General features: G+C 41.4%; 4 protein-coding genes and 1 non-coding gene across 5 annotated transcripts; 2 read left to right on the top strand and 3 right to left on the bottom strand.

Moving 5' to 3' along the window:
- Window positions 1–363: 363 nt before the first annotated feature.
- LOC133729614 (callose synthase 11-like) lies at window positions 364–6798 on the top strand. Its single transcript, XM_062157171.1, has 3 exons — window positions 364–5865; window positions 6368–6430; window positions 6522–6798. Exon 1 carries the CDS (start codon window positions 558–560, stop codon window positions 5850–5852), a length of 5295 nt encoding a protein of 1764 aa, XP_062013155.1. The 5' UTR covers window positions 364–557; the 3' UTR covers window positions 5853–5865; window positions 6368–6430; window positions 6522–6798.
- On the top strand, window positions 3502–3581 carry LOC133734917 (small nucleolar RNA J33). Its single transcript, XR_009858662.1, has one exon. It is a non-coding gene; the product is annotated as a small nucleolar RNA J33 (small nucleolar RNA).
- A 213-nt stretch (window positions 6799–7011) lies between the features above and the next one.
- On the bottom strand, window positions 7012–9995 carry LOC133729615 (uncharacterized). Its single transcript, XM_062157172.1, has one exon. It carries the CDS (start codon window positions 9952–9954, stop codon window positions 7096–7098), a length of 2859 nt encoding a protein of 952 aa, XP_062013156.1. The 5' UTR covers window positions 9955–9995; the 3' UTR covers window positions 7012–7095.
- Window positions 9996–10827: 832 nt separating this feature from the next.
- On the bottom strand, window positions 10828–13113 carry LOC133731368 (uncharacterized). Its single transcript, XM_062158757.1, has one exon. It carries the CDS (start codon window positions 13111–13113, stop codon window positions 10828–10830), a length of 2286 nt encoding a protein of 761 aa, XP_062014741.1.
- Window positions 13114–14466: 1353 nt separating this feature from the next.
- On the bottom strand, window positions 14467–20837 carry LOC133729613 (probable ubiquitin-conjugating enzyme E2 24). Its single transcript, XM_062157170.1, has 10 exons — window positions 20384–20837; window positions 18569–19544; window positions 18343–18444; window positions 16701–18169; window positions 16443–16574; window positions 15892–16329; window positions 15726–15789; window positions 15477–15616; window positions 15071–15382; window positions 14467–14979 (listed from the first exon to the last, which is right to left on the bottom strand). The coding sequence occupies exons 4-10, from the start codon at window positions 18156–18158 to the stop codon at window positions 14740–14742; spliced, it is 2784 nt and encodes a 927-aa protein (XP_062013154.1). The 5' UTR covers window positions 18159–18169; window positions 18343–18444; window positions 18569–19544; window positions 20384–20837; the 3' UTR covers window positions 14467–14739.
- Between the last annotated feature and the right edge of the window lie 340 nt (window positions 20838–21177).

Here is a 21177-nt window from a genome sequence, read left to right as displayed (position 1 = left end):
TGTAACTTTTCTTTCCTTTACATCATTATTTCCAGGAATAAATCCACTTTTCAAAAGTCATTTTCTTTTGCTTGCTCTCTTTTTGTTACTAAATCCCTTTTTCCGCAGACTCTCCTCATTACTCATGTGCAGTAGGGCACAGCCCATTGGATTGGGTCCAATTTCAAGTTCATAATCTCCACCATACGTCGTCGTTTCCCTCCACGTGGGCTGCTTGATTCGGATAAATAATGCAAGACATTCAGATATTCCAGGTAGGACCCACCAGGGCCCCCACTTTCCCACCAAAAGATATCCCCTCGTCGCGCCCCCACAACGCTCCATCTGGCGCGTAAACTCCACACTCCGCAACGGACACATTACTCTGTAAGACTGTTACACTCCTCCCTCTGATCCAATCAAAATTCGAAACCTTTCAATCTTATGCGTGCACGATTCTTTAAAGCCCTTAAACCCACAGACCACGTTTCCACTCCCACACCGAGAAATGAACCTGAAAACCGCAACACTTTAAAACCCAAGCACTTTCCCTGTGGGAACCTGAAAAGCTCTCAGCAATGAATCTCCGGCAACGTATGCCGGCCACGCGCGCCTACGCGCTGCCGGAGATGCAAGAGGCCTTCAACATAATCCCCATCCACAACCTCCTCGCCGACCACCCCTCCCTCCGCTACCCGGAGATACGCGCCGCGGCGGCCGCCCTTCGCGCCGTCGGGGACCTCCGGAAGCCGCCGTTCGTGCCTTGGAAAAGCGACTACGACCTGATGAACTGGCTCGGAATCTTCTTCGGTTTCCAAACCGACAACGTTCGGAACCAGCGGGAGCACCTGGTCCTCCACCTCGCCAACTCCCAAATGCAGCTCCAGCCTCCGCCCAACCTCGCCGACGTCCTCGAGCCCGGCGTCCTCCGCCGCTTCCGCCGCAAATTGCTCGAAAACTACACCTCCTGGTGCGCCTACCTCGGCCGCAGATCAAACGCCGTCGTTTCCCGTCGCCGCCCCGATCTCCGCCGCGAGCTGCTCTACGTGGCGCTGTACCTGCTCGTCTGGGGTGAGTCCGGTAACCTGAGATTTACTCCCGAGTGTATTTGTTACATTTACCATCATATGGCTATGGAGCTCAATCAGGTCCTTGACGAGGACATTGACCCCGAGACGGGTCGGCCCTTTGTCCCCTCTGTCTCCGGTGAAAATGCTTTTTTGAAGAGTGTGATTATGCCGATTTACGTTACTATTAAGGATGAGGTTGAGGACAGTAGAAATGGCACCAGGCCGCACTCGGCCTGGCGCAACTATGATGATATCAATGAGTACTTTTGGTCCAGGAGGTGTTTCAAGAGTCTCAAATGGCCTATTGATTACAGGAGTAATTTTTTCAGTACAACTCCGAAGGAGAGGAGGGTGGGGAAGACTGGGTTTGTGGAGCAGAGGTCGTTTTGGAATCTGTTTAGGAGCTTCGACAAGCTGTGGGTGTTGTTGATCTTGTTTTTGCAAGCTGCTCTTATTGTGGCTTGGGAGGGGAAAGAGTATCCGTGGACGGCATTGGAGAGTAGGGACGTGCAGGCGCGGTTGTTGACTGTGTTTATTACTTGGGGGGGTCTTAGGGTGCTTCAGGCAGTGCTTGATGCTGGGACTCAGTATAGTTTGGTGACGAGGGAGACTATGTTGCTTGGGGTGAGAATGGTGCTAAAGGTGGCGGTTGCAATAACGTGGACTATTCTATTTGCGGTGTTTTATGCGGGCATTTGGGCTCAGAAGAATTCCGATGGGAGGTGGTCTGCTGAAGCAAATAGCAAGATTGTTGATTTTTGTTGGGCTGTACTGTTTTTTGTTATTCCAGAATTGCTGGCATTGGTTCTGTTTATAGTTCCTTGGGTGAGGAACTTCATTGAAGAGTTAAATTGTAATGCAATTTATGTGTTTACGTGGTGGTTTCACACCCGGATTTTTGTTGGTCGCGCACTGAGGGAAGGGCTTGTCAGTAATGTCAAATACACAGTGTTCTGGATTATCGTGTTGGCTTCAAAGTTTGCTTTCAGTTATTTCCTTCAGATCAAGCCGCTTGTTAACACGACAAAGACTCTCATGAAGATTAAGGTTCACACATACAAGATGCATGTTTTTTTTGAGGGGACTAATGTAATAGCAGTTGTGTTGTTGTGGATTCCGGTTGTGTTGATTTACCTGATGGATCTGCAGATATGGTATGCCGTTCACTCATCCTTTATTGGTGCAACAATTGGGCTGTTTTCACATTTGGGGGAGATAAGGAATATCAAACAGCTGAGGCTTAGGTTTCAGTTTTTTGCTAGTGCATTGCAATTTAATCTCATGCCAGAGGAGCAGCCATTACGTCCTGAGCTGACAATGGTGAAGAAACTCCGCGATGCCATACACAGGCTGAGGTTGCGGTATGGACTTGGTCAAGACTACAAGAAGACTGAATCAAGCCAAATAGAAGCTACCAGGTTTGCCTTGATATGGAATGAAATCATGACAACTTTCAGGGAGGAAGATCTTATCAGTGATGGAGAACTTGAGCTCATGGAACTGCCACCTAATTGTTGGCACATTAGAGTTATTCGCTGGCCGTGTTTCCTCCTTGCAAATGAGCTATTGCTTGCTCTACGTCAGGCAACGGAGCTGCCAGACGAACCTGATCAGTTGCTTTGGTTGAGGATATGCAAGAGTGAGTATCGGCGCTGTGCTATCATTGAAGCTTATGATAGCATAAGGTATCTGCTTCTTACGGTTGTTAGAGATGGCACAGAAGAAAATTCCATCGTTGACCATTTTTTCAGGGAGATGGATCAATGTATTGAGAATCAGAAGTTCGTGGTTACGTACAGGATGTCTCTGCTTCCGCAAATTCATGCCAAGTTAATTTCTCTTATTGACCTTCTGCTGCAATTAAAGAAAGATACAAGTAAGATAGTGGATATATTGCAGGCCCTGTATGAACTCTCTGTTCGTGAATTCCCAAGGGTAATGAGGTCCATGCAGACATTGAGGGTGGAAGGCCTGGCAACTCGTAGTAGATCCACTGAAGAAGGCTTGCTTTTTGAAAATGCGATTCAGTTTCCTGATGATGAGGATGCAACCTTCTTTAGGCATCTGCGACGTCTGCATACAATTCTCACTTCTAGAGACTCGATGCAGAATGTCCCAGTGAATATTGATGCAAGAAAGCGCATTGCTTTCTTTAGCAATTCACTTTTCATGAATATGCCCCGTGCTCCCTATGTTGAGAAAATGATGGCTTTCAGTGTCCTGACTCCATATTATGATGAGGAAGTGTTGTATGGCAAAGAATCTCTTCGATCTGAGAACGAAGATGGGATTTCCACCTTGTTTTATCTGCAGAAGATTTATGAAGGTGAGTGGACAAACTTTCTGGAACGGATGTACAGAGAGGGCATGAAGAATGACGAGGAACTCTTTACTACGAAGGCAAGGGATCTCCGCGTTTGGGCATCATACAGGGGCCAGACATTATCGCGTACTGTGAGAGGAATGATGTACTACTATAGGGCACTGAAGATGCTTGCCTTTCTTGATTCTGCATCTGAGATGGATATAAGGGATGGATCACAGCAAGTTGCCTCTCATGGTTTGATGACCCAAAATAACATTACGGATGGTGTACAGTCAGGTTTGCAACCAGCTTCACGAAAACTCGGAAGAACAGCCAGTGTGGCTTACTTATTCAAGGGCCATGAACATGGCATTGCTATGTTGAAATTCACGTATGTGGTTGCCTGCCAACTATATGGGCAGCATAAGGCTAAGGGAGATCCCCGTGCTGAGGAGATATTATTTCTGATGAAAAACAATGAGGCCCTTCGAGTGGCCTATGTTGATGAGGTTGTGTTGGGGAGAGATGAGGTTGAGTATTACTCTGTGCTTGTTAAATTTGATCAGCAGATCCAAAGGGAGGTAGAGATCTATCGGATCAGGTTGCCTGGTCCCCTGAAGCTCGGTGAAGGCAAACCAGAGAATCAAAACCATGCCATAATCTTTACCAGGGGTGATGCAATTCAGACAATTGACATGAACCAAGACAATTCTTTTGAGGAGGCACTCAAAATGCGGAATTTGCTGGAGGAATTCAAGAGCTTTTATGGCCTCAGAAAGCCAACTATCTTGGGTGTCCGTGAGGATATCTTCACAGGTTCTGTATCATCCCTTGCTTGGTTCATGTCTGCTCAGGAGATGAGTTTTGTGACCCTGAACCAGCGTGTTCTGGCAAACCCTTTGAAGGTGCGAATGCACTATGGTCACCCAGATGTGTTTGACAGGTTCTGGTTCTTGCAGCGGGGTGGAATCAGCAAGGCTTCTAAAGTTATCAATATCAGTGAGGACATATTTGCTGGCTTCAATTGCACACTGCGAGGTGGCAATGTGACTCACCATGAATATATACAGGTGGGCAAGGGAAGGGATGTTGGGTTGAATCAGATCTCCATGTTTGAGGCCAAGGTTGCTAGTGGCAACGGTGAGCAGGCTTTGAGCAGAGATGTGTATCGATTGGGTCATAGATTGGACTTCTTTCGGATGCTTTCATTTTTCTATTCAACTGTTGGGTTCTACTTTAACACGATGATAGTGGTACTGACTGTTTATTCATTCTTGTGGGGCCGCCTTTTTCTTGCTCTCAGTGGTGTCGAGGACGATCTTGACACAAGCAACAATAAAGCAGTTGGTGTGATGTTAAATCAGCAGTTCATTATCCAGCTAGGGCTGTTCACCGCCCTTCCAATGATTGTTGAGAACTCTCTCGAACAGGGTTTCCTTACAGCAGTTTGGGAGTTCTTAACAATGCAGTTGCAGCTTGCTTCAGTCTTTTACACATTCTCCATGGGAACCCGTACCCATTACTTTGGTCGTACTATTCTTCATGGGGGTGCAAAGTACCGAGCAACTGGACGTGGCTTTGTGGTCCAGCACAAGAGCTTTGCTGAGAACTATCGACTCTACTCTCGCAGCCATTTTGTGAAGGCAATTGAGCTTGGGATTATTTTAGTAGTGTATGCTGCTCATACCAGCGTGGCTCGAGATACCTTTGTTTACATTGGCATGAGTATCTCAAGCTGGTTTCTGGTAGTGTCATGGATGCTGGCTCCCTTTATTTTTAACCCTTCTGGATTTGATTGGCTGAAAACTGTCTATGACTTTGATGATTTTATAAGTTGGTTATGGTATTCTGGAGGGGTGTTTACAAAAGCTGAACTGAGCTGGGAAACATGGTGGTATGAGGAACAGGACCATTTGAGAACAACTGGGCTTTGGGGAAAGCTATTGGAAATTATTTTGGATCTTCGTTTCTTCTTCTTCCAGTATGGTGTTGTGTATCAACTACGTATTGTCCATGGAAACAAAAGTATAGGTGTTTACTTGCTGTCTTGGATATACATGGTTGTAGCTGTTGGGATTTATATGACCATATCCTGGGCTCAGAACAAATATGCAGCGAAGAAACATATATACTACCGGCTAGTTCAGCTTTGTGTCATAAAGGTTATGGTACTCTTTATTGTTTTACTGCTGGAGTTCACTAGATTCAAGTTCCTTGACATTCTCTCAAGTCTCTTGGCATTCATCCCTACTGGCTGGGGTATAATTTTAATAGCTCAAGTGCTTAGACCTTTTCTGCAGACCACAGTGGTGTGGGATACTGTGGTTTCCTTGGCTCGAATTTATGATATGCTTTTTGGAGTAACTGTTATGGCTCCTGTGGCGCTGCTGTCATGGTTACCTGGATTTCAGTCAATGCAGACCAGGATCTTGTTCAATGAAGCATTCAGCAGAGGTCTCCAGATATCTCGTATCCTTACTGGCAAAAAGTCTAACTGAGCTGTATTTGGAGGTACTCAAGCCATTCAAAACTTCTGTAATCCTCCATCACGTGTTCAACCAACTTTTATTTTTGATCGGTACTAGGGATATGTGTCGATCATCATGTTTTTTTTTTTTTCAGAGTCCGTCCTATGGATTCGTTTTGAATTCAAACAACAAAAATTGATACGATTAATTTGGTTCTAGGTTTTTGTATTGGGTGGATAAACCCACCCTTGGACTACTTGTATAGTCTGAGTTCATTAAATCATATCATAGGCTTAGATTACTTGATGAATACTATAGGGTGGAAGGATTTGTCGTCTCTTTAAACATTGAACTGCAAAGCCGTTTTATTGTTAGATCTAGGCTCACTTTTTGGTTCTGGGTTTGAAAATCTGTTTAAGTTGTAGTTATTGCTGAATATTAGGAGACGGAATGTGGTTATACTCATCGATCACTTGTACTTGGGTTCACTTTCTTGTAGTCTTTAGCCAATTACAATAATCTAACCAGATCGTTTTATGTTTCAGGTCCTGATGGGGGTCTAGGTGTAAAAAACCCAAGTAGGCTGTACTCGTATTTTACTGACCAAGGTAGCTGCATGTATTTATATTAGTAATACTGTATATTGAATCATATCAGTCTTGTGACCAAATAATCTTAACCGTATTACTTCTGTTTCAGGTATGTGCTGTTGCTCACCTGATTCTTTAATTGGTGAATTCGGCTTCTGGTTCGTAGTTAATCAGCAACATCTTCCTCAATCGATTGGGTGTTCACAATTCTGATTCCGGCTAGGTTAGAGTAGAGATCTTGTAATGAAAATGAAACAGGGTGCATCTCAAGTTATTGGTAGAGTGGTTTATTCAGGATCTGGTTTTGTACATATTGTTCATATCTAGTGTAGCTTCTATGCTAGGTTTTTCAGAGCGTATTAATGGCATTTGTGGATTTGCCCTCATTTCCAGTTTTCTTTTGAGCATATTGCTCCCACTATTTTGATTCAGTTGATTTTACACAGTGCCATCACAATTTCATGGGAAGATCTGATACTCTCTCACCAGAAAATTACACGAAGAAATGAAAATCAATCACAAAAAGCAACCATTGACAATGGAAAAAATACCTGATCATATTACTACTTACAGCTTGCTTGTAATCTAAAAGGCACAAATGGAGAAAGTACTAGATCTTTGACTAAAAATTGAATGGTATATGAATAAATTCAATTATCAAAAAATTATTTCAAGGTATTCCCTCACAATTCCTCATTGCTGATGACAGGGACCTTTTCATATACAGTGGAATGCCCAAATATTTTGGGAAGGATGCAACGGCCGCCAAACCTTTGCTGCAAGAAAATAATGGCAGCAAGCAGCAGACAACAACAGGGTATGATTATGTTCCAGGCAGTGGAGAAAAAATCGGTTTTGGGGTTTCCATAAATATATGAGAAAGCAAGTAACCATGTGTAAGCGCGAGCTCTGTACAGATCATAAGCATGAGGCAGCAGACGAATCATGGTGGTTCCAAAGTAAAAGGCACAGGACAGAGCCTTTTCACCTGAATTGATGAATAAGTTGAACAATATTTGCGGGAGTAGAAAACCGTCCAGGATGAATCCAGCATAAGACTTGAGGTCGTCCCAGAGAGAGCGTTGCGGGTGAACAAGATGCCATAGGTTAGCCACTCGCCGAAGCTTGCGATGAAATGGCCTGTATGAGGTCTGGTGAGTACTCATCCACTGGTGGACAGAGCAAGTAATCAGTGCACCAGCTATGTACAATAGTAAGGTGGCATAAAGAACCTTCCTCTCAGAATCCATCAAGCTCTTCTGGCTATTATCACCTTGTCTCGATGACCAGGTCAGTTGGACAAGAAGCAGCTGCAAAATGAAAGTTACCAACATTATCACCCTGACCATTACTTCATTAACCTGAAGCCATCCACCAATCCCAAGAAAAGTACTCTGCTTGCTTTGGTTTGGTGCAAGCATTGCTTCAAAGTTGAACAGAAGAGGAATCACGTATCCCAGAGTAAGAACAATGAGCATGACAATTGAAGTGAATGGGAGCACATCTGGGTTTTTCTTCACAAAATAGAGCTGCCATCCGACAAAAGCACATGCAAGTGTATTGGAAATCAAAACCATAACAATCTCAAAATCAATTCTCGTAATGGATGCAGCAGCTTGATTATGGTAAATTGAAGTCGAAGAGAAGTCAATACGTTCAAAATAAAGAGGGTCTGACTTATTCCTCGTGCTTTCAATAGTTCCCTTGACATTCTGGCCATCCTTGGTATCCAATGGAGGAAAGTGTACATCAATTTTAACAGAACAGTCTAACATATCCTTTTTAATCGAATTTTGTTCCTTGGATGGTACATGCCTACATCCTATCATGCATAGGTTTCCATAATCTCTATCATATATTCCTTCAGCAGCTAGTTCTGCTTTAGATGGGAAGACATCATGAAAAAATTGAACACCACGTGTGAAGCTCAACTTATAGGTAATGTTCATCGGACTGCTATGGCTTTTCTTCCGACGACTTGGTACTTCTGTTTCCTGTGGTTTATCCCAAAACCGGCGTCCATAAATCCGGTCATCATCAACAAATAACGGGGATGAATAACCCCATGCAACTTGTCCTTTGCTGTTGCTCACTCTCATGTCAAATTTCAGATCTGATGAATACTCCTCAGGATATCGCTTTCCTTTGCCTCTCCCAGCCCTCTTTTCCGCACATGTTTTTCTCAGGTTGTCGTTCACAGAATATTCATATTTGTATCCTAAGAGTTTCACTAACCATCCCGACAAACCTTGGAACCCAATTTTACTGAAGTAACCTGGATCACTCGCTTTTTTGTCGCTCCAAATTTGCCCCACAACAGCAGACCTATTTTGTAAAGACAACTTTACTGGAAATCTCAAGCTGAGTTTAGTTGAGCAGTCTCCAACACGAGCACTAGTCAAAGATTCTGTAAAATTCAAAATCCTACACGCAACCGCGCATAGACGATTCCCCTTCTCATCCCATTCCCCTTCAGCAATGAACGTCGTGCTAGGCACAAATGGAAATCTTATGTATTCATCTACACTGGAGTTGGAAAACCCCAACAACATCTGCACTTTCCTCCCTTCTGTACACCGAGTCCCATAAAAAACCAACGAGCCAGGTACATATCCAACATCCCCACCAACAGGATTGCAATTCACACCCCCACACTCACTCCCATACACCAATTCATATCTCTCAAGACGGTTGCCAAGCAACCTACACAAATCACGTCTCGAATCATTCAAATTCTCCAAAGCTATACTCTCTCCTCTATCAACACTACTCGGAAAACTACTCAGCCTATCTTTCCCAACAAATGTATACTCATAATTACGTTTCACAGACAAACCCAACATCAAAACGGGATCAAAATAATTCTTACCATCATCGCCCTCAGCAATAACAACGCTCTCTAAACTCCCAGTAATCAAACTATCATAAACACTAGACCATTTCGGATAATTAAGCTTAAGAACAACACTAGCCTCAAACTTACCTGCATTATACATGGACATAACTTTCCCAATCATACACAGCTTCTTTGACGATTCTGAATAATACCCATCAAGCCTAAACCTCACTACGCCCCGCCGGACCGGAATTCTGGGCTTAACCAACTTCAGATTCCGGCGAGTCGAATAGCCCAGAAGAGATTGAAGATCCATACTTCCTTTGACATGGAAAATTCCATCGGCTAGGGTTCGAGCTACGTAGTTGGGCCGGAAGATGAGAGCTTTGCGGCCGCCGGAGCTCTGATTGAAAAGCCGATCGCCGCCGGTGAAGTAACTGCTGTGGAATCCGAGGTCTTGGCTGGAGAGGGTGGTGAGGAACCACTTGGGGTGCGTCTCCGATTTGGGAACGACGTCGTTGCAGTGTCTGGAGTATAGTTGATCAAGATTGGGGATTTGGTTCAGGGTTGAAGCTGTGGGGGTGAAATTGATGAAGAAGAAGAAGAGGAGGAGGAGGAGGGGAGTGAGTAGGGATTTATGGGTTTGTAGAGGAGTGGTTGGGGAAATTGGAAGAGCCCCAACCCTAGATTTTAAATTGGTCTCCATAGCTCTGCTAGCAATGAAGGAGAGAGCTAGAGAAGAAGAAGCGCAGGAACTTGAGCAAGAATATATAGGTATTCCATTTCCTCTTTTTTTTTTTTTTTTTTTTTTTTTTAACTCTCTAACTTTAATAGCTTGAGGGTAATACTGTGGTAAAAATGGGTGAGTCGAGCCGAATGCAAAGGTGATCAAGCTCAGTACATACGAAATTTTAAATTTGAAGCCCGGCTCAACTTGATCTTCATCAAAAATAAATAATATATATCTTACTATTACCAGTCGAGTTTTAAGTATAAAAAGATACAAACTGTTCATGAGCTTTATAAGTTGCATAAATCAGTGTTCAAATTCCAGTAGTTTTTCACTATATGTGTTCCATTTTTTATTTTATTTATTTTTAACTTTAATAGCTTGAGGTTAATATTATGGTAAAAATACACGAGCCGAGTCAAATACAAAGGTGATCAAGCTCGGTACACATGAGCTCAAATCGAAATTTAACAAATAAGTTCGATATGAACATGTTCAAACTGGTTTTTAAGGATATTTGATAAGTTCATGAGTTTTGTAAACCGCATGTATACAGTGTTCAAAATTGGATGGTTTTTCTTATGAACTTCAATATTGAGTTCAAGCTATGTCAATTCTTTCGGGAAAAAAAAAATGTGCCAAAAACAAGTTGAACTCAAACTATATCGAGCAGTCAAAGAAAAACCAGTAATTCATGGTAATATACTAATAATATATATAAAGTAATATTGCGACTCAAAGAGACTTGTGGAGGCATCATATAATTACTAGGCTAAGGTAATGAGACTAAAAAAAAAATCACGGTTAGATTACCAAAACTTGTTTCAAGGTACTTATAGTCCCTCACAATTAGGCATTGCTGATGACAGAGACTTTCTCATATACACAAGAAGTCTGTCTAAATTTAATGGGAAGAATGCAACGGCCACCAAGCCTTTGCTGCAAGAAAACAATGGTGACAAACAACAGACCACAGCAAGGAATGATGATGTTCCAGGCAGTGGAGAAAAAATCCGATGCCGGGTTTGCATAAAAGAAATAGAGAGCAGGGAGCCGAGGAAATGTATGAGCCCTGTAAAGATCATATGCATGAGGCAACAGACGGATTATGGTAGTTCCGAAATAGAATGCACAGGTGAGAGCCTTTTCTCCTGAATTGAAGAACAAGTTGAACAGTATCTGTGGGAGCAGGAAACCGTCCAGGACAAAGCCACTGTAAGGCTTGAGGTCATCCCAGAGATTGTGTCGCTGGCGAACAAGATGAAGAGGCAAATGGATGCGTAGTGGTATGTATGAGGTGTGGTGAGTATGGATCCACTGGTGGTCGAAACAAGAAATCAATGCACCAGCTATGTATAGTGGTAAAGTGGTAAAAAGAACCTTTCTCTCGGAATCCCTCAAGCACTTCTGGCTTCCATTACCTTGTCTCGAGCACCAGGTCAGCTGGAGAAGCCGTAGCTGCAGCAGGAAAACTACCAACATCATCACGCTGACAATTACTTCATTCACCTTGTGCCATTCACCACTGCCAAGAAACTTATCCTGCCAGTTGTTACCATTTCGCATAAACATTGCTTCAAAGTTGGACAGAAGAGGAATCGTGTACCCCAGAATGAGAACAACAAGCATCACAATGGAGATGAATGGGAGTACATCTGGGTGTTTCTTCACATAATAGAGCTGCCAGCCAACAAAGACACATGCAAGGATGTTGGAAATTAGAACCATAACATTCTCCAAGTCCATTCTTGAAATGGACTTTGCAGCTTGCCTTTCGGTAATGGAACCCGAGTATAATAACTCCATAGGCTCAAAATAAAGAGGGTCTGACTTTCTCCTTGTGCTTTCAATAGTCCCATTGACAATTCTACGATTCTTGGCATCCAATGGAGAAAACTGGAGATTAATTTTGATAGCACAGTCTAGCATATCCTTTTCCATCAATTCTTGATCTTTTGACAATACATGCCTACATGCTATCATGCATAGATTACCATTATCCCTATCATATATTCCTTCAGCATATACTTTTGTTGAAACTGAGGTACCATAATCAAAGAAATTATATCCATGTACGAAACTGAAGGTTAAATCATAGCTCATATTCACCACACTACTATGGCTTTTCTTCAGCTGTTTATCCCAAAGCCCAGCATGACTTCGATCACCATCCACAAACAATGGGGATACATGAACCCATTCAGTTTGCCCTGTACTGTTTCTCACTGCCATTTGAAGTCTCATTTCCAACAAATGCTCATCAGGGTATTTCTTTCCTTTTCCTTCATTGGTCTTCTTTTCATCACAAGTTTTCCTCACCGTGTCATACTCAGTGAATTCGTATTTGTAACCTGGTAAGAATTTCATCAACTGCTCCGACACTCTGTGAAACCCAATTTTACCAAAGTAACCAGAGTCATTCACCGTTCTGTTGCTCCAAATTTGCCCCACAATACTAGACCTATTTCTTAAAGACACCCGTGCAGGTAACCTAAAGCTGAGTCTAGTCGAACAATCTCCCACAAAAGCATTAGTCAATGACTCCGTAAAATTCAAAATCCGGCACGCAACAGCTAACACACGATTCTCCTTCTCAATCCATTCCCCTTCAGCAATCAAACTTGTCCTAGGTTCAAAGGGAAAAGTACTACCCCGTCCATGAAAACTCGAGTTGGGAAACCCCAACAACAGCTGCATCTTCCCATCTTCACACCGAGTCCTACGAAAAACAAAGAACTTAGGTACATATCCAACATCTCCACCAAGAGGATTGCCATTACCACTCTCATATTCCAATTCATATCTTTCTACTCTAAAACCAAAACCACCAACAACGCTACATACACTGCGGCTCGAACGACCAAATTTCTCTAGAGCTAAACTATCCATACCTAAACGCTCCCCTCTATCATAACCAACCAAAGAGCCATTCAGACGACCATTCCCAATGAATGTGGGCTGATAACCAGATTTCCGAGATAACCCCAGTATCGAAATGGGTTCAAAATCTATCTCATCAGAAACACTCTCCAAAGTCCCGGTCACTAAAATATCGAAAATACTAGTATTTTTGGGATAATTAAGCTTCAGAACAACCAGAGACTCGGAACTGATGTGAGAAACAGTACCAACCATACAGAGCTTGTCACCGGAATCTGAATAGTACCCATTGAGCCGTGAGATCACCGGAGCAGATTCAACTTTAAGAGCCAAGCTCCCTCTGACGACTGGGCCGCCATGTTGGACATGAAAGCTGACGCCTTTCCGGAAATTCAAGGCGGTTGTGTTGTGGGTTTGAGTGAAAAGCCTGCCGCCGCCGGTGAAGTAACCGGTGCCGATGTCGTGGAGGAGCGGTTTTGAGGGGAAGGGGTGGGAGTTTGGAACGACGTCGTTGCAGTGTTGGGTGTATAAGGAGTGAAAATTGGAGGGAGTTGCATGGGCTGATGGTGTAGTGATGGTGATGAAGATGAAGATGAAGATGAACAAGAAGAAGAGGAAGGGAACCCTAACCCTAACCCTAACCCTAGATTGGTGGAATGGAGATGAAGAAGAAGAATTGGGTTCCATTGATGTCAAGTGGAGGGGAGAGGGGAAAGCTGAGGGAGAAGGTGATGGCCCTTAAATGGGCGGGTATCTTTATTTATTTTTTATTTCTTTAAAAACAATTTTCCTTTTTTATTCAAATAAAATTTTATAACATATATATATATATTATTTTCTATCAAATAGTTTTTTTTTTTTTTCTAATTCGCAATTAATGAGTCATTATGAGTACAATCAATACAAAATCTGAATGACAAAATGTATTTAGAGATAAGCTTTAGCATGAATATTTAGTTGAGATGTAAGCTGTTTTGACTCGTGTAATCATTTTAAAATTCAATAAATACAAATGTTTGAAAAAATCACCGCCTATAATTATTAAGGAAAGAAACTCAAAAATTCTGCTAGTGAGCTGTGATCTGGCTTATAGCTAGCTAACAGTGTGGCTTATTCTGCCAAATCATAGTTAGCCCCCATAACGCCTCTCAACATGTCCCCATATTCAAATTGTTTTTATGTACCATTGGGGTAAGTTTTAAGCAAATAATGATCAATTATGCAGAAAATCTGTAATTAGTAATTGCAGCAGGATTAGCTTTCGCTGTTTTGTCTTTTTCTTTAGCAAGGTTTTCTCCTCTGTATATACGTTTCCTATTACAGTCAATAATGAAATTCAGATGACTCATTGCATTTAGTACATTTTGCAGTCTTTTAACAAATTTAGCCCTACTGTCACATTTCACATAAATATCTTTGCCTAAAAATAACTGCATCCGTTAACCAAAAAATAATAATAATAATAATAACTGCATCCGCTAACCAAAAAATAATAATAATAATAATAACTGCATCCGCATAGAGCCTTGAGCATTATGAGATTTTAGTTCATGGGTTCATCTTTCCCATAACAGAGGGTTGTATGGAGGGTTGTATGAAAGCATCATCTAACACACCAACTCAACTCTTGCTTTTTATTCACAAATTTTACATGCTCTTGCATGTAACAGATACAACATGACAATTTATTTTTACAGATATCGACAACTGTGTGGGAATCGTTTTCTCTTATCTGGTAAAGAGCAATCACAAATTCAGAAACATACATGACCAATCTTACACTGAACACACATTGACACTGTATGGATTTATTTATACACAAAGCAGGAATTCTTCCTTGAGTACCTAGTATATTACAAGCTTGCACCTTTTGCATCGTTCTCATTTCCCTGGCGCGATGAACTGGTTGCAGTCGATTCCCTTAGCAGAAAATGCCTCCATTAGTTTCTGAAAGAGCTTAGCAAGCATAATTTTGAACCCAGTAGAGCTTCCCTCTTTATCATCGGTTTTCTGAAAATCAACAGCACACCCTATTGGAACCCCCTCCATATATGCCTTACAAGCCATTAGAATATTTTCAGAGCGCTGAGTGAAGTGTTCCATCACAAGCCCCTCAAAATGCTGCACCAACATCATAGTTAGAATGCGTACAAAAAAATTGGAAGTCAAAGTAGTACGTACATTGGTAAATGAGATGAATAAAGCAATGTACCTTAGGCGGCTTTTGGAGAGAAAACAGCATGGACTTGCAAGTCATAAGGAATGCATTTTCATTATAGCTCACTGAGTTTTTCTCTCCCTCAGTTCTTCCCACCTGCTGATCATATCCAGCTTCATTGAAATATGGCCTGTCATTAAGCACAAGGGCCTGAAGGGAGAGAAGAACTTGAAGAATGGTGGAGCTCCCAGGATTCCAAACTTCACTGCCCGTACCAGTCCACGTGTTAAGCAGACTGAGACAGACCTTTCCAGACTCATACAAGTTCGGGTTCACACGTAGCCCACCAGAAATGTAGTGTACCATCTGCATAGAATTTCAGGTTGGACTATCTCAGTTAGAACTTAACAAACATCACTGTAAAATAAGAACAGCACAACTAGTCATATGTAACACTTACAGGTGGCTCATGAGGATACTCTGGTGGAAGATAAATGTCAAAGAAGAAAAGCCCATCATGATATGGAGTTCCTGGTGTACCAACAATGGCTGCCCGCAGTAGATCCATCCTTTCCTCAAACGCACGGACATAGATTTGTTCTGTTCATAACAGCAGAGTTTAGTTACACAATCTATAAGTTGGCTATTAAGTGCTTACTTAACTAAAGAAAGATGGACACGTTAAAGTTCAAAAAGATGAAGTGCTAACCAGGAAGATCTTTCTCTAAGATGCTCCACTCTTGCTGAACCTTCTTCATCCAACCTCTTTTTACCTGTGAGGGAAAAAATAGAAAGAAATACAATGACTATCATGACTGTATGATACTATGAATATATAAATGGTGTTTTGAAGAATATCGCATCAAGCTTCTAACCTGAGATAATGCCAACTCCTTGCTGGCACTATGAAAATGGTGATCTGCACAATCAGCAAGCATGTCAAATTGCCTGAACTGATCTGCATTCTCTTTGTCTTTCAAACATGGAAGATATCTGTTCCCCTCAATGTCTTCGCCTTCATGATTCAAATTTTCATTGCCAATAATGTCAGACTCAGATGTTGAATGTGGCTCAGTGCAGACATCACGAGTTTCTACTATTCCTTTCTCATGGGAGATCCCGGATTCCTTTCCAACTTCAGAAGTACAGACTGATGGGGAAGGACCTGAAAGTGATGTGTAACTATGGGATCCAAAGAGACTCACAGCGATGCTCGAGAAAAATCCAATGGCAGCTTGAGGAAGGAAATAGGAACTAGACTCGCTTGTGTACGGTTTACAACTTTTAGCAGCATCATCTAAATTCAAGGAATCCTGAACACATAAAAACTTATTCAGCTTGTTGTGAGGAAAGTCAAGATGATACAGGCTCTGACCACATATTTTCAGAGTCTTTGTCATAGAGAGAAAGGGAGAGATGGATATACCTTTCCTTCTTCGTTATTAGGTTGTTTTTCATGTTGAATTATCTCTTTGTTCAATTCCTCAGTGTCATCTTCTACGGGGATTGCAGCTGAACCTTCATGTTTATCAAACCGGAAAATTTCACATGGGGCCACCTGTAAGACCAACAGAGAACTTAAATTAGGATTATGAAGATCAAATACCAACAGGGAACTTAAATTAGGATTATGAAGATCAAATGGGAAACCAACATCAGCTAAGGATAGACTTAAAAATGATACCTTGTTTGTAATACCAGTTGCCCATCTCACTTCTACAGCACCATCTATGAAGCCCAAAACATTGCCAATGCAAGGTAGGTAACTTTTATCTGTGAAGTCAGCTTGATCCCCACTGAAGTTCTTCTCTTCCAGAGCTACCTCCTCAGTCATGTCAGACCTTGTGTTCGGATAGTTTTTATCAGCTTGTTCATCAAACTGATTCTGGACCATCCTGAACACATAATCTCCAAAACAGTAGGAGTAATCCGGGTGCTCAACAAGTTCATAAGCACTTACAACTTCCTCCATCTGCTCTTCCTCTAAATTATTTGTTTCGGGTGCAGTTATAGTTTTCCATTGCACCTTTACTGTTCGTTCCTTTGCATCCACACCACGCACAACACCCCACCTTTGACTGCTAAACAAGTTTGGATCATCATAAGTTCCCTTTTCAAGGACAAACTGTTCAGGCCAAAATTCATGATCATTTACAACACTGACCGGAACTAATGTCTGTGAATCCACTTCCAAAGACTGGCTACCATCTTGCCACAGAACATCAACTTTGGTCTTTGTCTTTGAGATTACAAAGATTTCCTCAATTTTTGACTTGGGATTTCTTCTCTTAAATCCTCTTTCTGAATTGTTTTGCTTGTTAGTGAGCTCACAAGTAGAAGTTCTATGAAAAGCCTGCTCCGAAAAACCTTTACACTCAGCAATTGCAAGCATACACCAGTCACCAAGCTGCCAATTGGCATGAGAGAAACATGATACCAAAGTCAATTTCTTTGAATCCAGCAGATGTGGAGGAGCACGAAAATTCGAACCACAACCTACGAGAACAGAGGCAAGCCAATCAACATACATTAAACCTCCTTCCAAAGAACAAACAGTTCCTTCATCTTGATTTTCCCTCCAGTTACCACAAAACCATCTACTTGATTTGGAAACAGTTGAGAGCCTAACCTTTACTCTCTGTCCTGGATAATATGGGTACTGTGGGTCTTCAAGTATGTTTGGGGAGACGGGTACGAGCTTCTCTGGATCCACAGCAGTCACCACACACTCTGTGCCATCGTCAAAGACAACAGCTACACAGTCAACTACTCTATCCACCCTTCCAAGCCAAGGCCCACAAACAACATAATCCCCCACCGAAATGGGACGGATCTTTGACAGATTCTTCGGGTTTACATTTTTGATCATATTTCCATTCACACTCTCCAAATCAACTGACATCTTAATGCCAACAACTTTTCCCATCTGTCCAGATGGATCTCTTACGGAGCTTACTATGTCCCCATATATAAATCCCCTCTCGAATGAGAGAAAGTCATCAATTTTCCCAATGCTAGCCTCGAGGCTAGACAATAGGCTGCTGGCATGCCCACCATAGAAATATTCGTTTCCCTCTTGATCCTCATTGCTACCAGTCTCACTGTAACTGTCCCAATCAGAGTCACTAAGAACCATATCCATCGTTCAGATGCCTATCAGAAGATACCCATGTACAATTTTAAGTTAATTCGATCATATAACTAAAAGTATCTATGCATATGCATTTACAGCATGTATACGTGCATGTATACATAATTACAGGATAACAAAACAACCAAAAAGAAAATTAATGGAAAGAGTAACAATTCCTTGCTATATTCCTCACCTAAGTTGCAAAATGAGAACAAAATAATCAGTTCTCCAGAGAAACTCGGATAACCTTTAATGAGTTGCAAGATATGAGTGCTGTCGAAGAAAGGACACAAACCTGAACAAAATACATGTATAGTTGAGCAACTTAGGATTTGTTTAACTGTAGTGCTAAGATAGAGATATGTGGGAAGAACTAAAAACATAAAACTGAGTACAGAATAGTAATGTCATCTACACACCTTCTACCACGAAATATATCAATTAGCACCGGCTGATCTTAATCTTCTGTTGAAACCCTTAGTATGCACTGCTACAAGGATCAGATAGTTTGTGTAGCCTTCAAAGGATAGAATGATAGTTTACCAGAAGTTCCTGGATATTATCAAGGATAATGTGCCAGTATCTCCAGTAGGGTATTTTCACCACTAAAACTGGAGATCTAATGCCAAAGGAGATTTGCCCGAGGGCGGTAACAAGAGTCAACTAAGGACTCAAAATGCCAAAGGAGATTTGCCCTAAAAGGCTAACAAGAGTCAACAGAGGACTCGAAATGCCAAACGAGATTTGCCCGATCGGCGATGAGATCTTTCCTAGAAGTTGAGCTGAAGCTTCCTGAAGTAGCAACTAGCAAGCAGAATGCCACGGTGATATAAAGTGATTACAAGTCCAACAAAGATGAACACTTCTCATCCACTACACAGGAAAGCCAACCAGACGGAACTTCAGTAACTTTGCCAAAGGAGATTTGCCCAACAGAGCTGAATATTTTTTTTTTTTTTTGGTTGTTTTTGACTTCTCAAAGATAAATACCTACAACAAACTAAAGTGAAGAGTTTGCTTCTGTAAGAACCAAACTCTTTTGCCAAAGGAGATTTGCCCCAAAATGATGCCTAAGTATCTGTAAGGGTTTATCCTGCCAAAGGAGGTTAGCCTCATAAAGAGTTCAACCAACCACCAGATTGCAGAATGAGATTACCAAAGTTCAATCCACCCGACAGAAAAACTAATCCCTAAATTACTAACAGACGTAGCTGAACAAGCACGTGTAACTGTGAAAGATCTAGAGAGCTTCTCTAACAGGTAGAATACTACATACACCCAGCAACAACACCGCTTTAATATTGCATGAAAACGCTAAGAAATCTATCAAATATCCACTTCTCAATGCCAAAGGTCATAAGAGCTTCTTTAAACAGCTGAATATTTCCTGGGAACCTGCAAAAGTACCGCCTTGTCAAATTTCAGAGAGACGAGAATATAGAAACAAAGAAGTAAACCATAGAGTCCAATCCAGAATTAAGGGAACAGAAAGAATATAGAAGGGCCATACAGGAAGATGCATAAAGAAGATGTAGAAACAGAACATGTGATTTACATGTACATGAAAGGATTGGCCACAATGGATGCTTTTTAACAACTAAAAAAAAATTTAAGACATCTTATAGCTATCTTCTATGCGATTTCATTTGAAATGTAGAAATACTAATCCACAGAGAGAGAGAGAGAGAGAGAGAGAGAGAGAGAGAGAATCATAGGATGCTACAATCTTAAAAAGTGGAGCTTGAAAATTGCTCGAGATTGCATAAAGATTATGAAATATGTATTATATACTCCTTGAGAAGCATTTCAGAAATACAACCCCAGTAAGAGCTGCAGAGTTGAGCAACAACTAAAACCAGAAATAAAACTCTCACTCCAATTAAATCATCTGGGACATGAATCAAACAGCTTATGTTCCAACTAAAAATTTCAAATTCGTTAATAAATCAATCTCCAAGCCAATTACAAATTTCACAAATTCTCAAAAATCCATACTTTCTGTATGTACCGCTTGAAAACGTAACATTCCAAAAGATATATAATTTCCAGAACCCATCAATTTCTTTGCTCAAAGTTCAAAACTTGTTGCAGACAATATGAAAAACAGTCCAATTTGATCATCAATAACACTGACACACAAGAAAATTCCAACTAAAACCCATCAAAATCCCTGATACATATGCATAATATACGAGAATTAACAAAAAAGCAGAAACTCTAGTGAGGAAGCGTACCATTTGCTGCCTCCAGGAAGCAAAGTGACCGTTACAAAAGTCATGAATAGACACGAAAGAACCCAGAAAACATGAGAAAGCCACCAAAAGCTGACAATAGGAAGTCAACCCACAACACAGCTCCTCTAAACAACACCAACCTTCTCATTCTCCTTCTTCAGCTTCTGGGTGCTATCCTTTTTCTCACTGTTTCATCTTTTTTCTTAAGAAAAGGCTGCTGGGTTTTCAGAAACAAAGAGGTCCAGTTGCTCAAACGCGTCTCTTAGGCCATAAACAAAGCTCGAAACCATATCACAGTGACACGCGCGCAAAGACCAAAACCAAGTGCGAGCTCTCTGTTTTTGATTTGTTGAGTTTGGCACGACTTCTTGTGCCTGAGACGTCGGAGGTTTTGAGTGCGTGTGTTTCTGTCACGCCAATTAGATTATAAGAAATATACCAACAGTATCCAGATACAAAGTGCAGCTTATTTCCAAGGACTGTTCTACCCTTTTCTTGACATATTATTGGATCGCTCTAAAGTCCATCGACTCCGATCTACATCACAAGAACTAAACAATGTTGTAAAACTTTATTGATCAAGGTAAGTCATACACAATGATATACTTTGTTTGGTAACAACGTAACATGCTAATGCTTATAAAGTCATTGGTGTTCGTGTTTGTCGTATTTCTTTTACGTACGTTTTGCTAAATATGTTGAATTTTAGACTTTTGTTTAACTAATTTCTGAATATGAAGTTCATAATGCAACTTTTAAACACACATAATACATGCACCTTGAGTATAAGCATA

Source organism: Rosa rugosa, chromosome 2 (genome assembly GCF_958449725.1).
Source record: "Rosa rugosa chromosome 2, drRosRugo1.1, whole genome shotgun sequence".
NCBI lineage: Eukaryota > Viridiplantae > Streptophyta > Magnoliopsida > Rosales > Rosaceae > Rosa > Rosa rugosa.
The sequence above is the reverse complement of the archived record's forward strand: the minus strand, read 5'-3'. Positions and strand labels throughout refer to the sequence as shown.

Bases quoted from the DNA above. Each gene is read 5' to 3' on its own strand.
- LOC133729614 (XM_062157171.1), top strand. From the start codon at position 558: ATGAATCTCCGGCAACGTATGCCGGCCACGCGCGCCTACGCGCTGCCG.
- LOC133729613 (XM_062157170.1), bottom strand. From the start codon at position 18,158: ATGGATATGGTTCTTAGTGACTCTGATTGGGACAGTTACAGTGAGACT. The intron at 16,330-16,442 runs GTATATCCATCT...TTATGTGTTCAG, and splicing joins CTAATAACGAAGAAGGAAAG to GATTCCTTGAATTTAGATGA. The intron at 15,790-15,891 runs GTTAGAAGCTTG...TTTCCCTCACAG, and splicing joins AGGAGTTGGCATTATCTCAG to GTAAAAAGAGGTTGGATGAA.
- LOC133729615 (XM_062157172.1), bottom strand. From the start codon at position 9,954: ATGGAGACCAATTTAAAATCTAGGGTTGGGGCTCTTCCAATTTCCCCA.
- LOC133731368 (XM_062158757.1), bottom strand. From the start codon at position 13,113: ATGGTTGGTACTGTTTCTCACATCAGTTCCGAGTCTCTGGTTGTTCTG.